The 17,730-nt window shown below is 46.2% G+C and overlaps 1 protein-coding gene across 3 annotated transcripts in view; it reads right to left on the bottom strand.

Moving 5' to 3' along the window:
- Positions 1-7,326: 7,326 nt before the first annotated feature.
- Positions 7,327-17,730, bottom strand: part of INPP5D (inositol polyphosphate-5-phosphatase D) — a 44,681-nt gene continuing 34,277 nt past the window's right edge. Inside the window, exons 19-28 of one of the 3 annotated variants that reach the window (XM_042885365.1) lie at positions 16,663-16,752; positions 16,374-16,487; positions 15,223-15,305; positions 14,229-14,316; positions 13,344-13,493; positions 12,554-12,647; positions 12,200-12,307; positions 11,393-11,665; positions 9,017-9,593; positions 7,327-8,354 (exon numbers count right to left, since the gene is read on the bottom strand). In XM_042885365.1, coding sequence (XP_042741299.1) covers positions 8,352-8,354; positions 9,017-9,593; positions 11,393-11,665; positions 12,200-12,307; positions 12,554-12,647; positions 13,344-13,493; positions 14,229-14,316; positions 15,223-15,305; positions 16,374-16,487; positions 16,663-16,752 — 1,580 coding nt within the window. In that variant the 3' untranslated portion in view covers positions 7,327-8,351. The remainder of the gene's footprint in view (positions 8,355-9,016; positions 9,594-11,392; positions 11,666-12,199; positions 12,308-12,553; positions 12,648-13,343; positions 13,494-14,228; positions 14,317-15,222; positions 15,306-16,373; positions 16,488-16,662; positions 16,753-17,730) is intronic. The other 2 variants (XM_042885366.1, XM_042885367.1) reach the window with 2 other exon arrangements.

Below are 17,730 nucleotides of genomic sequence, written 5' to 3'. Positions count from 1 at the left end.
CCGGCCCCGTCCGCAGCCGCCGCCCCACGCCCTCCATGGCGCCGCGGCCGCGCTCCGTCAGGGGTCCTCGCGGCTCGACGGCGCACCGCAAACGCGACAGAGGCTGTCCGCGGCGCTGCCTGACGCCGCTCTCCAACCCGACGGCTTCCGGCGCCGCCGACCCACAGCACTGCCTCTGACTCGCGGCGAGCAGCGCTACGAACGCGCAGTCGGCCGCCACGGGCGCGCGGGCGACACCCCGCTGAGGAGAGGGGGCCTCGCGCGGCGCCATTTTGCGCGCCCACTCATGAGGCGGGCCGCGCGCTGCCGCCATCTTGAGAGCTGCGCGTGGTTACGGCATCCACCCCGCGCCGCCATTTTGGGAAGGGGCCCTCTGCAGAGGCGCATGCGCATCAGTCGGGGGGTGGGGGGGGATGTCTGTGTGAGGGGAGCGCAGCTCGGGCGTGTGCTGCGATGGCACGGAGCTGGGAGTTGGCGTGAGGGCTCACGTTGTGCCAGAGAAGGGACAGGCTGGATAATAGAAACATTCCTTCTCAGAAAGAGGCACTGCACAGCAGCACAGGGAGGTGGGGCGGGCACCTGGAGGTGTTCAGAGCTGTGGGGATGTGGCACTCGGGGACGTGGGCATGGTGGGGTGGGCTGGTGCCCGAGAATGGTGACCCCAAAAGCTGTACGGTGGGGGTTGGGGATGAAATTGCTTTGGGACACAGCAAAAACAACAAACAGCCTTTGCTGCAGCAGCACAGCCTGTTGACTCTGGCCAATGTGAAAACGCACAGATCTTGCTTCGTAGCTTCGCTTTTAACTGCTTCATGTCTCTGGTAACGTGTTAGGCAACCTCGTTATTGTAACTTCGTTTGAAGCCGGGCAGCCTTCATCAGCTTCCTGTCATGCACGATGCTAAATTGCTTTGTTTTTCTTTTTAAATAAATGAATGAAGGTGAAACTATTAAATTGTAACAAAATCAAATGGATGATTCACCAGGTTATTACACTGGAGGAGAGAGCAGTGCTGGCTGAGTCAATAAGAGCTCATGCACAGCTCTGTCCTACTGAGAACGCGGTGCAGAAAGTTGTGTGTGTTCTCTGCACAGCAAAGTGTGAGCACATGGCCTACTTTTCCCTCTGTTTATACATTTATAAATGATAAAATCAAATTAGATGTTGTAAAATTGCTTGTAATTGCATGCTTAAGTCTTTGTACTGCTGATAGAATTACTGGACTCCTGACAGGCGGTGCTGAGAAATTCATCCATTCCCATCTTCCATCCATTTTAATCCTCTGCAGAGAAAGAGGAAACCAAGCATGAAAAGTTGAGAAGAGAGAAGACAAAAATACAGAACAGGGATCAGACTCAGTTACTCCCTTCTCGAGGCTTTTACTTTGGCCTTAATATACAATCAGCCCTGAAGTCTTTTCACATTACCTTTGAATTACCAGCCACCTGCTTTCATTCAGCCTCCCCAGCAAAAGTCCTTCAGCTCATCTCTGAGCGTTGTCTCTTCTCACTGAAACTGTGAGAGAAAGTAATTGCCCACTATTTCTTTCAGCAACACACAATAGGGAAAAGAATCGGTGTGAGCAGAAATGGCATCCAAAAAGGAAAAGCCCTCAAGCATTACATAAGTTATTGGAAACACTGTATAGTAGTGGTGAGTCTGCTTTAAGGAAAGGATTTAAATAGGCATCTGCCTCTGTCTGAATCTTGGAAAAATCACAACATGCAATCTGTAATCTATGATTACAGAATCACTGTGGGCAAGACATCCAGATTTTTACAATACCTGCTAGCACCACTTTTCCCACTTCAATACAAAGTTCCTTTCTTCTTAAGTCCAGCCTAGGCCTGTGGAAAATCTTTCCAGTAACAACGCATCTCTGCTCCTTGTCATCCTAATATTGCTGCCCTTCTCTGTCAGCAAGGGTTGCAGGAACACACAGGATAAAACAGCTGCTTCAGGCTGGAAGTGACTCCAGCACAGCCGATTTGTTCTAACATCTAATTCACATATAAAAATTTAAGAAAATTAACAAATCCCATGTTTTCAAAAAACTCATTCTGTGTTCAAAAGTAAAAATAATACCTGCAAGGACGTTTGTTGTATCCTGTATTCATACGGGCTGAAACTTTGTGTGCCATGCAAAGCATTCTGTGGGATCGGTACTTAAACATCCAGGCAAAGGAGAAAAAATCCTCTTCAACAGACACAAAATAGATGAATGGAGAGACAGGGAGGACATTTGAGATGTTAAAGGCTGCAAAGGAAGAGATGCTTGCATGGGACATGCATACGTAAGTGTAGCCTAATGCTGCGTTGTATCATCCAGAAAGTGGCACTACAAATGAAAGCGTTACACTGCGCTCTGTGTGTAAGAAGAAATTTCACTTGCAGTCTTTGCTCTTGGCCCTTTGTGTAAGTGCAGCACCCCTGGAGGATACTGTCTATTTTGGGAGAGTATCTGAACCCATTTCTGTTTCTGATGGCAATCTGCTGACATGCACACAGGAGTTTTGCATGGAGGTATTGCAGACTGAGGACTGCAAGGATGAGAGCAGCTTTCTAGTCCAAAACTCTCTTGGCAACCAGGGTGCTGTTCAAAAGCAATAAATGCAAAGTACTGCACCTCAGGCAGAAGGAATTCAGCAGACAGAGGCAGAGAGATCTGTAGGAAAATATCTGAGGTTTGTATTGGTTTACCAGCCCAACAAAAGTCAGACGAGGCACGCTATCATGAAAAAGACAAACCTTGTGACAAAGAGATAAGCAGGACCATCATCAGCACGAGACATGAAATGATCCCTCCACTTTGATCAGCAAAAGCAAGGTTTCTGGCGATTTGTCCAGCTTGAGCCATCACATTTCAGGAATGATGTGAAAAATCTAGGGTGACCAAAATATGACCCAGAGGAAAGATGTGAACAGTTGGGATCACTTACTCTGAAGAGAAGGCTGATGGGAAACACGAGAGTAGAGTGCAAATATGAGGTGTCAGAAAATGAAGACAAGTGATCTGCTTGTTCAGGGGAGTCAGGGCTAGACTGAAAGGTCTTACAATCCACCACAAATGCACATCAGAGATTGGGAAAGACTAGAGAAGCTCAGCAAACAGACTGCCTGAGGAACATGGGAAGCTCTCGTGCTGGAGCTATGTCAGGCCAGTTAAACATTCCTCTATGAGAATTTTGTAGGCTACTCCTGGCTGGTATGGTGAACAGCTGTCATGACCTCCCAGTGCTCTTCGCAGCCTAAATTGTCAGGGGTTCTGTGCTGAGATGTCGTGTTGTGATTTCTGACACTCAGAGACCGAAACAGATCTTTGCGCAGTGGTGAGTTAAATTGCTTCTGACCGAAGGCTTTCGACTAGCTGTGAGGTCAGACTGAAGCTTGCTGCTCTGATTCTGCTGCTTCCTTTACCACTTTGTGGCTTAAAATTTAAAACTTCTGGGGGAAGATGCTGATCACCAGTGCCCTTACCAAGCACTAAGTTAGGTTGGGAGATTTTAGAATTAGGTTGTTCTGCATCTTCAAGTTGACGTTTGTAAAGAGGCAATATATCCCACACTTGGTTGCTTTATTTATGCTTACAAGCTATGATGGTGAAGATGCAAATGGCTGCAGAGCACAGAGCAGGCATAATTTCTGTGCTGATGCTTCATCCTTCCTGTTGCAAAGGTCTATTGTTTCTTTTCCGTTTTCTTTGCTGCGTCTTTTCTTCTTCCCTCCTCTGGGCCAAACCGTTTCTGTTGGATACTGCTCTCAGCCACCCCCTTCTCCTGAGTTCTCTCTCATTCCACAGATTCCCTCCTTGCCTTCCTGCAAACCTTGCTGCTGCAGCCTGTCTCTTTCTTCAGCTTCCATTCATTCATTTCTTCCAGAGACCAACATTTATTGCCGTGTTGCCATCTCTATCTCACTTAGTTATTATATAATATGATGTTTTATGATGTGCAAGATTAATTTAGTCTGCACGTAATGCAGTCCAGACCTTGACAAACAATGCATTAAAGTGTTAATCATATTGTGTAGCAGATCACCGTCAGCAGTATCATTTAAATACAATCACAGAAGCACAGAATAGCTGAGGCTATTCTCCCAGCAGGTCTGCATGGCATCTCCTGCAATACAGGAGATCTGAGAGTACAGGTTTGATTGTGGTTCTCTGAATGCTGCTGCAGAGTGTCAGTTAGTTTTCATTTAAAAGGATACATCGAAGCCCTTCCACACGTTTGTAGTGACCAAATCTCTTTGGGCAAAGCTTTATTTTATTCATCGTTAGAGGCCAAAATCAAATAAAGCAGAATTGGGACAAAAATAAACCCCGGCTTCACACACATGACACTGTAAACCAGCAGATGGTTCTGCAGAGCTGAATTAAGCCCCGCATGTCTAATGCACCCTTTGTTTAGTTGCCTTGGGAGCTAATACAGAGATGATCTGTAAATAATATTAATAAAGCAGGATCGTGGTAATGAACTGAGAACAGAGGCTCAGAGAAATTCGGGGATGCATAATGAGATCAAACGCTCCTCTGGTAACATTTTATCTCATTACGCATCACAAAAAGTGAAGCAAATTGCAGTGGGTAAAAAGAAATGTCTCATCCATCAACCTGGGATCTGGCCGTGAAAGAATTTGTGAAAGACTTCAGAAGTCTTGATCCAAATGCAATCCTAAAATACTTCTTGCCAAGAGCCGCGTTTGAAACCACAGCATGCGCACTGCAGAGCTAGGAAGATCTTTTTCATATTCATGCGAATAATAATCTGAGGTTTGCTTATATATATAGAAAGAACATCGCGTACCTCCACAGCTAACACCTCTTCTACAGTGGGGAAACGCGGCGTGTTGGAAGGACTGTTGGCATCCTGTTGCTGTTGCATAATGATCCGCTCAAGGAGCGCTCGCAGGAGCGCGCTGGTGACAGCAGGACCCGGAGTGGCAGATGTGAGCAGCTGGGTGAGATGCAGCTCCAGCTGAACTTGCCTCTTGCTTCAGCTACATGCAGGAATTAGAGAAAGCCATTAAGTCCTTCATTACACATTTTGTCCTCCACAAAATGAGCGTCGTGCAGATGCAGCTGGTGTGTATCGTGGCACCAAACTGCTGATCCTTACCGCAGCTCAGCAGGAGCTCTCACTGTCACCTCAGCTTTCTGAATTCACAGTCCACCTGCTGCATCTCTAATTTGTGGTATAGCCAGGGGGGACAACAGCTGAGGGAGGAGTGGAGTCCCTTCCTACGTCCTGAAATGGGAAGTTGATTTCACTCAGGCAGAGATGAGGGAAATAGCAGATAAACGTTTGGATATTGTGCAGTTCCATCTGTTGCCATTGGTTAAGAGATCTCTGGGAATTGCAGTGGATCACCTTGGCCAGGAAACCATTCCTGGCACCTACTGGTTCATCACACACAAATAGCTCAGCCTTTAGAATGTCATATTATTGTGGGGCTGTATGTGAGAGAAGTCAGTTCATCCTGGAGAATACCTCCTTCGATTACGATACGGACTAATGTAAAAACTGCCAAAAACCAGCAGAAACATGGCAATAACTTTAGTAAAAGTTTCCTTTGGCCCCAGCAGACTGGAGGCCTAAGCATCATCATTTCTAACTATGTCAAAATTACCCCCTTGATATTTTGGGCGAATAACTCACGTTTATTTCTTTCTTCCTTCCTCTATTCTCATCCCTCCACAGGCCATTTTCTGTCAGACCCTACACCTTCACCAGGATGGAAATAAATTGCCATTACAGCATTTTAGAAGAAGCCTTTGCATTGCCCTGTGATGATTTCACAGCTAAGAGGACAAGCAAACCTGTGTCAGATTATCAGGTGCAGGCAGGAAACCTGGTGCTAAAAAGTCACCATGTTCTATAACACTACATGCTGTAGCCAGGCAATTAAAACAATTCTGACATCTGGGTCTCCATGGAAATAAGTACACCAAGACAGCAGCTATTCTAAGAACTTAAAGGATGCAGGAAGGTTACAGATAGGTACTGTGCCTGGGGGACAATTCATACCCTTCCCTTCTTGTCTCCTACTTGTACCTCCTGTACAAAGACAGTAGATTACAACAGAGTGCAGAAAAATGTGCCTGCTTTGTCCAAAGGGAGTCCTGGAATCAGGGACGTATAGGCAGAAAGCAGCTTGTGTTCAGACCCAGCCAGGTTCATTTGGTTCAAGAGATGGGCACGGAGACTAGGAAAGACAATGAAAACCAACCAACCAAACCATAAGCATGAGAACTGTGGCTTGGGCTTTCTGTAGAGCTACAAGTGATAACTCTCAACTTCTGCACAGTAACACATGCTTTCTTCTGACAGCTTTGCAGAGAGCTTCTCTTCTTGCCTGGCCATATGGACAAGCCAAATGAAGAGCCTGGGTTTTATATTATGCCTTGGTAATACAACTGTGTTCTCAAACTGCTTATCTGCAAACCTGGGCCAAGTTTCAATAGCATTTCCAATTAGGAGAATAATTTTGTAAGAAATTATCCTTGCTTTATGGCAAGCAGTTATTTTACAAACGTTGAGGAACATACTCTCTTTTTTACAGCTTAGGAAGTCATTGGAAAAACACCTCAATCACAAGCTGAGTCGGTCTCATGATTGAGAATCTAAAAGCTTCTCATAGAAAATCGGTCACGTTTCTATCTCCAAACACACATGAGCATCCCACAGCATCAGCAGGACCTGATCTAATGTTTCACATTGGATAGAAAGCTCAGCGGCCCCAGGAAGGTTTACTCAGTGGCTGGATGAGTTCTTCTGGTACTTGGAATAGAAAAGGGAACCCCCCCTCCTCAGGGCCAGGGAAATGCCACAGGTGTTGAACTGTGGGAACTACACAGGAAAGATTCTGTTGAACAAAGCAAGAGGAATGTAAGCTCATGGACTGTCTAACCTACAGTGCAGTGAGACAGCCAGACATCTCACTAACGATGCCCTGAAAGCCCAACCCGCATGGGGGAAAATCCCTTTGCAAAAGCTTGGTACCTACACAGTGTCCTCTCCACTCATTCTCCCAATTTCCATCCGATTCCCTCCTATCCCAGTACAATTTCTGTGCTCAGTATAAAAGCAAAGCTTTCTATATCATACGATTAGGAACTGTACCTGCTAACAGGTGCCACAATAAGCCAGCCATACCCACAGAGGCTCAGGGCACACAGATGAATGCATCCCAGTGGCACTTCTGGGACAGCACTACTGCAGCCTCCCAGCACACCTCAGTGCAGTCAGTGTTCCTTTGGGGCATGGCTACTGATAGCACCAAAGTGAAGCTGGCAGGCAGCTCTGAATTCGCAGCAAAGAACGATCAGAAAAGTGACTATTTTATTATTTTTAAGTAATCAACATGGAAACAAGAGCAATGATTAAGTCACAAACAGGCGTTGCCTAATTGTAACCACCGTATTAATACTTGACACGGATATAACAGAAATCACAATTATGTTAACATTATTCATTCTCCAACAATGAACAAAAGTATACGGTAAGGTCAGCATTAATCTATTAAAAATGCTACAAAACCAGCCAGCCAGTGTCTTCCAAGAGCATTGTGTTTGCCATAGGGAAGGCTGGGATGGCTGCTATACTCCTGGGCTGCATAAAGACCTTGCCTATTCCTTCCCATTTCTGCACGTAGTTCTGATATTTCCCTTTTCTTCTTAGGGGTATAAAACCTCTCTCTGCTAGGGAAAAAAAAGGGGGTGGGAAAAGGAGCTACCGTGCCTTGGCCAGCCCTCACCCTCTGCATGGATGCACAGATGCAGCCTGCAAGCTCACACAAGAGGCAAAGCTGGCTCCAATGGCAGTGTGTGACATTCATCAATATCTGTTATTAAAACACTTTTCCCACCCTCCCCTAGCTCCCTACTGCACAGATTTGACATACTCTGGAGCTGTACCGCTTTCAGAATGCTTTCTTTTACATATCACTCTTTATTAGGAATGCTGCAACACAGAACAACAGAAAATTGCTTTTGTAAAAAAGGGGTTCTCTAAATACACCCCCCCTTCCATCTCCTGGTCCTCACACCGTACCTTCCTCTTTTTCCAAAACATTTACTGATGTGTGTGCTTAGCCACCTGCCTCTTAATGGCAGTACCATAGTGACAGAAGGCTAACTTGTGTCAGTGGTCCTGGCCCCTCTTGGTCTGAGCAACGCAGGTTAAACTTCTCAGCTACAACACTTTCATTATCATAGAGAGACACACTCTCAGAAATAAAGACCCCCCAGTCTCTGTAGACCCAGACCAGAGGTTTTCAGTGCGAACAAAGCAGTAATCTCCATCTTTCTTCCCATCAGGTCTCCTCCCGGAGTGCCATCTGCCACATTGCTTTCACTGTAGAGACAAGAGAAAGACATCAGCTTGTCTACTGCCAGTTCTGTGAGTTCTTATGGACAACAACAACCTTACAGCTCACTCAAGTGAGCTCTCTCTGTGTCCCAAACTCACTCACTAAGACATCTTTTACTCTTCATCTAGCTCATGACTTTCTGAAAAAAAAACCCAACCAGAAAACCAGCTCAGAAAAGCTGGTGTGGGATTATTCCTGCACAGCAATGTTTTTGAACAATACTATTACTGGTATTTGCCGTAGATAAGTATGTTTAATTATTCTTCTGTTAAGTGCAGCAAAGCAAAACTATCAGTGTGGTTTCATGCTGTCAGGCCAAGTTTGGACGTTCTCAGAAACTATGAAGTATGCACCAAAGAAGCAACAACAAAGTAGCTGACTATTTGCACTGTTCTTCTGGCCATCAGGCTTCAATGTCCCAGGAGCAACTCAAACCCTGTGCAGAACTCAGGCTACAGTTTCACAAGGTGACACCTGCAGCATGAAGAAACTCACACCCCCTGCTCTGTGAGCCCCATAGGTTTGCGGGACTGTGCTCTGAGTTTGCTCAGGAAGCACAGAGGGAAGGCAGCACTACTCTTGTAGTTTATTGGTCTGACACCACAGCTCGTGGACTCCCCTCCCCTCGCTCCCACAAGGCACACACCGGTGTGGTCGTCCTGCCCAGCGGTCCCTCTTCTATCCGATGCTTGCCGGCGTGTGGCAGTTCAGAACTGTCCCGGTAGTCTCGGCCCTTGGAGCTCTGCATGTCCAGCACTGCCCGGCTCTTGGAGGGCAGGGGCGGCCTGCTGAGCTGCCCTTGGACACCCGGGCTGACCTCAGACCTCAATGGCTTGACCGATTTTTTGAGCAGCGCTGAGTTTTCAGACAACGCAGCCACCTTCGGTTTGCCTTGAGTCTTTTCACCCATATTCTTTTCTTCGGACTGGCCGGAGCAGGTGTAGGAGCGAAAGCGCTGCGTGGGGACCAGGAAGGGCGGCGATGGCTGTTTGCTGGAGCTTTTGCTGCTCTCTGGCTCCTGTGACTTGGTGAGGTGAAAGCTCTGCTCAGGCAGTGGCAGCTGCTCTTTTCGTGAGGCCTTGGGGTAGTCCTGCTCTTTCTTTGGTGCCGCCTTGCCCTTAGAGGCCGTATAACCATACAGGGGGTTCTCAAACATCTCCGGCTTTTGCTGTCCCTCTTCTTGAAGCGAAGGCTCTGCTGTGTTCTTCCCCAGGTCGGGTGGCCTGCAATCACCAAAGCATTGTAAGGAGGAGAGGCATGATTGAAAAAGAAACTAAAGAGGAGATGAACATGATAAAATTATACTGCACAAATGTGTAATGGGATAAAAATTAACCTTGGGGGGAGATAAGAGAACTGTGCACCCTTTTTTTGTTCGTTTCTTTTTGGGGTTGTTTGTTTAATCTCTGTTATCACCATGACAGCAGAATGCAGATAGACATGGTGCTGTACAACCTCCATGCTGGACTACAGTCTTGTCAAAGTGACATTTGGCTTTTCTTTAAACAGAGATAAGATACTGTGCCCAGTGCTTCAGTGGCTCTGCGACATACACAAATCTCAATTAAAACATTAATAACCATCTTCAGAACTGGCAGGGAGGATTTAAATGTCTGTCTGGACAGTTAACATAAAAGCTAACATCATGCTGGATCAGTACAGCTAGGTCAATCTCCTGCTACCAATGTCACATGGTATTCCTAAGGAAGAGATAAAATGCCTTCATGCGCCCAAATGAATCATAGAATAGCTTAGGTTGGAAAAGACCTTAAAAATAATCCAGTCCCAACCCCTGTCATGGGCTGGCTGCCTCCCCCACCAGCTCAGGCTGCCCAGGGCCCCATTCAGCCTGGTCCTGAGCACCTCCAGGGATGGGGCAGCCACACTTCTCTGGGCAGCAGTACCAGAGCCCACCATTCTTAAAGAATTTCCTCCTAACATCTAACTTAGATCTGCAGTCTTTTAGTTTAAATCCATTCCCCCCTGCCCTATCACTATCCACCCATGTAAAAATCCAGTTCTTCTCCTGCTTATAAGCTCAATCTGTAAGTAATATAAGCACATCATGTAAGTAGTAGCTATACACTGCAGGGTGAAACAACCACTGTGCATTCACAGCTGCATCCTTAGAATTAAGGATGGAAAGAGAGCACAGTTATGCAACGGGACAAGAGAGATTTTGTGGGTTTCGTATGACTTGACCTGATCTGGGAAGGCTGGGCTTAAAAGATTGTCCACAATATCACTGGACAGAGGGCTAAAGGCACATGTTCCTGGGTGTGTTCAGCTGAGGTGTGCTCCTTGCTTCAAGCTACTTTCTGGAAGTCACCATATGCAGGATCAGATCGCTGAGAGCGTGGTGAAGGTTGTCAGGCTCATACAGACAGTGGCTGTGACTTCTGCGAGTTCTGACTTACACTGTGCTGAATACATTTAGCTCTTCACTCCAGCCCAGACTCAGAAAGCAGCTGTCACTACAAAAAGATCTGGAATAGGGACCCAAACCACGTACAATCACTAGAGGGGTGTCCTCATCAGCTGACCAAGTTGTTAAGGATCTTTTGAGGTGCTGAGTGGAAATTCTGCAACAAGACCTGTGATAGATGCAGGCACAGCTGCAGCAAGCTGTACATCTGTATAGCAGTGAGGCAGAAATGCAGGTGAAGTACTTCACACATGACATGTGAAGGAGCTCTCCTTCCCATCATTAGAAAGCTCATTTCTTCCCTTTTCTTCCCCTCCATTTCATCAGCTCTGTTTTTTTCCTCCTCTCTAGAGCCCTGCTTGTAGAAAACCAAACATATGCATACAGCTCTGGTTTTCCTTTCACCAAAGTCTGAGAAACTCTGACATTAGATTGAGTATCTGATGCCTGCACTTGTGACCTTCTCTTTATTTAATCCTGAAGATAAAAAGCTGACAGAATGTGCTGCCCCTTGAACTGTTCAAATGGAGGCTTTGAAGTGGCTGCAGAACGACAGGAGAGAAGGGCAGCACCCCAGAGCAGAAGGCAAACACTCACAGGTGCTCCTGACTCCTATTAGAGATGCTTCTGTTCACTGGAATCTGCAGAGATGGTTTTGGAGACAGAGGGGACAAGGAGGGCGATGTGGAGGATGATTCCCTCTGTCCCATGACAGAGCTGCTGTCTTTGGGCTGCTGCTCGTAGTTCCAGAGAGAGGATGGCTGGTCCGGTGATGCTGCCTGCTTCAGCTGGCTGGCAGCAAATGGTTGCTGAGGGAAAGCAGCCATCCCCAGGTAGTTGGGGTTGCTGATGTCTGTGGGAGTGCAGCTGCTGAAGAGAAGAAACACTGTTAGGAAGGTGCGTGCACAAATGCATCTGTATTCTGTCGTTCTGCCAGCCACTGGGGAGTTAGTGCCCACTGATTGCTTTGATTCAATGCCACCCACTGGGATTATTACCGATACTTTTGTCAGTGTCGTTTCAGAATCAGAGACCAAGTAGGAGTCCTGTTCGCACCTCCCTCCCCGGGGTCACCGCGAGGAAGCAGCTGGGTCAAGGATACCTCCTCCAGCCCCACGTTTCCATCTCCAGGCTGCAGAGAGCGCTAGCACTCAGCTTCCGCGGCCACGTGGAGGGGCAAACAGGGCTCTTAAAGGGCCCAGAGCCCAGCAGCTGCAACAGGACGGCTCCAAGCAAAAGAGGCAGGGAACAGCACTAGGCAACATTGCACAGCTTAGGAAAGTGCTGCTGAAACGGCAGGAGGCATTTGGCCTCTCGAGGCGGAGCCATTCAGACGTGCAGGCAGAAGGCGGTTTGAGCACAGCATCCTGCCACAAGCTGGCAGAGGCAAAGCCGTCAGATTACCGTAACATATCCTCCTTTGCCAGGCTGTCTGGAGAAGAGGAAGCATTCCCCCTATAGCGAGCAATGGCTGCAGCCTCTTTGGCCATCAGATGAGTAGATTTTGATTTTCTGTTGGAAATAAAAGGGCCCTCTCTAAGGTGAAATGTAAATGCAATGCAAGGAGCCAGTCTGACTGAGGAGTTCTCATCTCTTGGAGCTTTGGACACAGAAGCACTGACCAGTCCAGGCCAAAGGACCACGCAGTCAGCTCCCCAGCATTCACCATGCCTATTAAATCCATTCCCACAGAAAGCCCAGCTCCACGTGTATTGACCAGCTTGGTTTCTGTGGCTGACTTACCCATTTGCCCTTTACCTGCTAAGCTGATCGCTGTCTTTGTTCAGCTCTAAGTTGTTGGTGTTCTTTGGTTTCTGCCCAGCAATTTCATCACGTTCAATCTTGACAAAATCTGTAGGAGAGAAAAGGCAGAGCCAGAATGTCGGGCTGCTCCACAGTCTGGTTTCCCAAGTTTTCTGTATTAGTGCTGTATTAAGGCAGTGTGTATCAAAATGTCAGGGAGCTGGTCCTAAACAGTCACTGCTATCATGTTTTCAAGTGCCTACTACTACCTATCAAGTTTTGTTTGTATAAGAAAGTGTCTATCCTGAAATACAACCAAAGGTTGTGATCCCCCAGTCACATACGCATCATTTTACCATCAAGAGTGCATGTCACTGGTATTCTGAAAGAGAACAGCAGGCAGCAAGATGACCATAAGAAAGGTTTGCCATTTTTTAGCTGAGAAACTGCTCTCTAAGAACCACACGTGCTCTTTGCAGATGCTTCCCAAGGTGACCAGATCAGCTTCAGCACGTTACCATATAGCCATTGCAAGTGGAGATAAGGCATCACCATTCAATAAAATCAGTATCAGTGACAGACAGGGGGCTCTCTCAGTCTGCCAAATTTTCTTGAATGATAAAAAACAAACGCAACTGCTGTGTCTTCCTGAAAGAGTACAGGTATACCCTTGAGAATTAACAATACTCACATCATCTCGCTGACAGCAAAAGAATTGCAAGGATAATTTTCAGTTCCTTGACAGTTGTTTTTCAGGATGGAAATACTCTACAGTGAACATTATAGAGATGATCTAGTTCCTTACCATACAGTTTCTCTCTTTGTTTTCCTTGTGATGTTTGTAACTTGATTTCACCTTGGAAGACCCCTGTTTTCTCACCATGGTGTGTCAGCACAGTATGGATAGGAACTAAGGATTCTGTTGCTTCTATTCGCAGGGCAATGCAGCCTTCCCCTAGAGGATAACAAGGAATAAGCCCAAGACTGAGGAAAAAAGCACTGAAATCCCTTTGTCTTGTCAGTCATCTACATCTGTGCGGACAGGGCTGAGATTACTGGGAGGGACCTGTTCTGGATCACTGTAAGGACTGTAATACCTCTTGGGAAATCGGGGGTATTTCACACACGTGTGAAGGATTTGGGCATTCCAGACATCAGCAGGTGACTACAGGGTTCTGAGCTTCCATTACTGGTAAGGAAAACACAAGCCTGGTACTGGTGTGTCAGTTAATGAGATTTCAGCCCAGAGCCTTCTCTGGGCAAGGTGTGCAGCCACTGGCTCATAGAATTTGGAAGCAAGCAGCACTGATGAGGACTTTTCTGTAGCCAGGAGAAATGTATCAAGTAAGTGCAAGTGAAATAGGATTTACGTGTTCCGATTAAACCCGTTTATACAGAGTGACTCCTGCCTTAATTCCCAGAGTGTGCTTTCTTTTTAAGCCACTGGTATTTTAGGGCTGGTAAAGCTTACACAGATTGACAACTTTCGTTCACAGACCTCAAATCATCATTACTTCATAAAATACTGCCCACAATGTATTTTTGTATGTATTGAGTTCTAAATCAGAAGTCAGAGCATCATAGATGTTCAGTCTATAGGAGTTAGTTCTGTTCTCTCCCACTCTTTCAGCGATTTAGGAGAATCTAAGTCAACTTTGACTCATCCAGAACTTTAGAGCTAAGCACTTACCATAAGATTCATCACTGTCTGATGACTTAATGCTGATCAGGATGTGTTGATCCAGAAGGTATTCTGGGTCTGAAATAATTGGAGTCAGCTGCAAAGACAAGTTAATGTAGGTCACTACAAAGGCGATCTACGTGAACAAAGTTCTCAGTTCCAGGAGAGCGAAGTTCAGCTGGACAGAGCTGTGAGGGCACCATGTAATGCCCAGGCTCAGCCTCTTCACTGATGTCTGGAGGTCTGTGGTAGGATGTTACACCTCTAGAGTCCCACCTGCTCCTACCCAGCGTGGCAGCCAGGATTCTACAGGCAAAACACTCCTGTTGGGCTCAGCTGCGTTTTTCTCCTACAGTGCAGGGGTGAAAATTGCTCTGGGAGGAAGTGATCTGCTGTCTGATTATAGCCTGTTCCCAAAAATCTGTCTGTTACCATCACTTATTGTAGAGTCAGCAGTTCTTTTGGGCTATTCAGAAAGGTACTGACGTGCATATTTATGCCACATACAGCAGCTCTGGCAGTTCTACTAGCTCTTGCCACGCCAGGAAAAGGAGAACAGCTCCCATCTCAGGGAATGGACAGAACGCTCCCTTTGGTCACTGGTGGTATTTTTAACACAGGCAAAAAATAGTTTGGTAAATTTTCACAGAAACACCAAGAAAAAACTTTATCTGACAGGGCTTTTTGTCTCACTAAAAAGGTGAGGAAAAATGTCATGCTCCTGAGTGACTTAATCATGCCATCTGTACCATCCTTGGTACAGATAGAAGCATACTGGCAGGAAAGTTCTTTCTCTCTTACAAGCTGCTTGTCTTAAGTCCATTCTGCATTCTTACAGACTCTTTTGGGTGAAAACATGACAGCAATATTTCTGAAAATGTTTACATAAGAGAAAGATTGGGGTTTGGACTTGATGGTCTCTTGAGGTTCCCTGCAATTCTGGGATGTAATGTTGCTTAGCAAAGCAGAAAGCTTCTCTTCCATGTGGATGCTCCCACTTTACCTTTGGAAGAGCATCCACAAACTTGACCACAAGCTCCCCTTCACTTCCATCCTCATTTTCTCCTTCCTGGCTCTTTACAAAGCCTGCAAAGGGATGAGAAAAGAGTTCACCAGATGACAGTCAGCAAGAACTTGGATTCAAACCCTTTTCAGATGCTGGATCTCCAAAATGCTAGCCATTATTTTCCCACTTGGGCACAGGTTTTAAAAGTGTTCAGAAGCTCCATGTTTGAACTTTGGGTGAATGTTTACATCGTAAATTTACAAGTGGTCTTAGTGGGGCATCGTTGCATAGTTCTATTTTACAGTTAAACTTGGCACTGAAAAGCTCAGTGCAGCCATGGGCTGTAGGATAAGAACATGACAGCTCTTCCTACGCCACTCAAGATAGCACACTTTTGAAATTCTAATTTAAGATTTGCAATACACTGTTTCCATAGAAATGTATGCAAATTTTGATACAGCCAAAAAAATAATCTTTTATGGAACTGTCTTTGACACAGCTCTCTGACACGCGACAACGTGATGAAGCATACACCGAAGGCACGCTGTCCCACTTAGAAGAGCAGTCCTGTGATGGGAATCACTGAAAAAACCACCGTAAGGGCAGACAGGCTTGTGTTGCATAAACAGCTGAGGCTCGGCCCTGCAGCACGGGGACAGAGGACAAAACACGTAGCCCTGGTAGGCACACAGTCCCAGTCCCAGAACCATCACACCCTTTCTTCCTTTCTCTTTAATCTCCTGATTTACTCTTTACAGACCACGAGAATCGTATTATTTTTATTAGCTCAAAGCAGATGCTTTATTTTGAAAGCAGCTGATCACTTGGAGCAGGCATGGCTAAGAGATCGAGCAATCATTTGCCAAGTAGAGCTTTTCTGTGTGCAGAAGCAAGGAAAACATGTTTCTCTTCAAGGAAGAGATGATCAGGTTGCCAGGCAAGATGGAAGAAATGGCAAAAGGTCTTAAGCATGGATTATTGGTGTTAGTATGATGGATAGTATAGGATAACTTGCAGAATACAACACATCTCTAGCACATGCTTTTTTTTTTTTGCCTTGACTTACACAGCTGTTTGTACAAGACGGGAAATCAATCCAAGCAAGCTGCAGACCTTGACAGAGGGAATAAGGATGGGCAAACCCTTACTTTCTAAGCAGCTGGAGTGAAATTCAATGTAGAACTTGGTCTGAGACTTGGTCTTCAGCGTAGCGAAGCAGTGAAGGAACTCTATCTCCCCTTGGGTGTTCATGTACTTGGAGTCTAGGAAAGAGAAGAGAAATAAGTACATGTGTAACAGGAGACAGAGAGAGGGCATTTTTGAGTGCACTCTTGAGGAATCAGCTTTTTCTTTCAACATACACAACATGTTGTGGTTTATATCCACAGAGACACGCATGCAGGGCAGCACAGCGCGTGTGCCCTCGGTCTGACTAACCGTTCTTTGAAACAAACTGTGAGGTCACTCCCACTTCAAAGGTGGCGAAGACAGGGCTGTGGTCACTGGTGGTGATGTCGGTGGTGCAGCCTGCCAACAGCAAAGGGAGATGGTTACTGCCCACTCATTCCCCATTGGGATCACTGCAATGCTGTTTGGTAATTTTCCAGAAAACGTAAGTGGAGCTGTGCTACCTGCCTCTAGCCTGAGGTATTTATACATAATCTCATGTTAGTGTATAGGAATGTAACACTTTTGTCAAAATACATGAGGATTCAGTGAATAGACAAAACGTTACTATATCATTTTGCAAGCAGGTTTTGCAAACCTGCCAATACAGGTTTCCCCAAAACAGAAAGCACCTGTAGCGCTCTTGGTTAAATCTGCAAGGTGCACAGCTCTGAAATCACACAGGAACACGTAGCTGTTATGGCCCAAGATGAGCAGTGGGGTGAGCAATGTCGAGGCACTGTCTAAGCACATTCCCAGCTCCAGCAAGTCCAGCTCATTGAGCAGAATGGGACCAGCCAGATGCCATCCTTATAGAGGTACTTACTTAACAGCACATTGCATCAGCAGAGGCTGTGTGATCTGATCAGCCCAGCTCACCCCTTAGGAGATACCTACAGCCCTCATTCCAACCCCATACGTAGGAAATCAACAGCTTCATACCCACATATTTAGAACTACACATAGTCAATGAAATTTCAGGAACTAGTATCTAGGTCTTAATTAAACAGGGCTTGCACGTTTCCCTCTTCCCTACAGCAGACTTTTCTGAAGCTCTCTGCAAGAAAGGGAACAGGCAAGCACTTGGTACCATGCAGTCCTTCAGGACTGTGAACTGACAGAAGTTCCAGCTCTGCAGGCTGGGCAAAGGGTCTGTCCTGCTGGCACCACCGAATAAGGAACTCCTGGTGGTAAGCACACAGGGATAATGCAGTTGTTGCCAAGAAATAGCTGGTGTGAAGGGACCCTAAAGCCAGACAACTACAGCTGTGTGATGGCATTCTGCATATAAATGTATAGCAAAATTAATTCTTAACTTTGTATGGCAAAGAGATTTGG

Source organism: Lagopus leucura, unplaced genomic scaffold (genome assembly GCF_019238085.1).
Source record: "Lagopus leucura isolate 7727_CA_CO unplaced genomic scaffold, USGS_WTPT01 Super-Scaffold_100049, whole genome shotgun sequence".
Lineage (NCBI taxonomy): Eukaryota > Metazoa > Chordata > Aves > Galliformes > Phasianidae > Lagopus > Lagopus leucura.
Note: the sequence above shows the minus strand (reverse complement) of the source record. Positions and strands in the feature narration are given on the sequence as shown.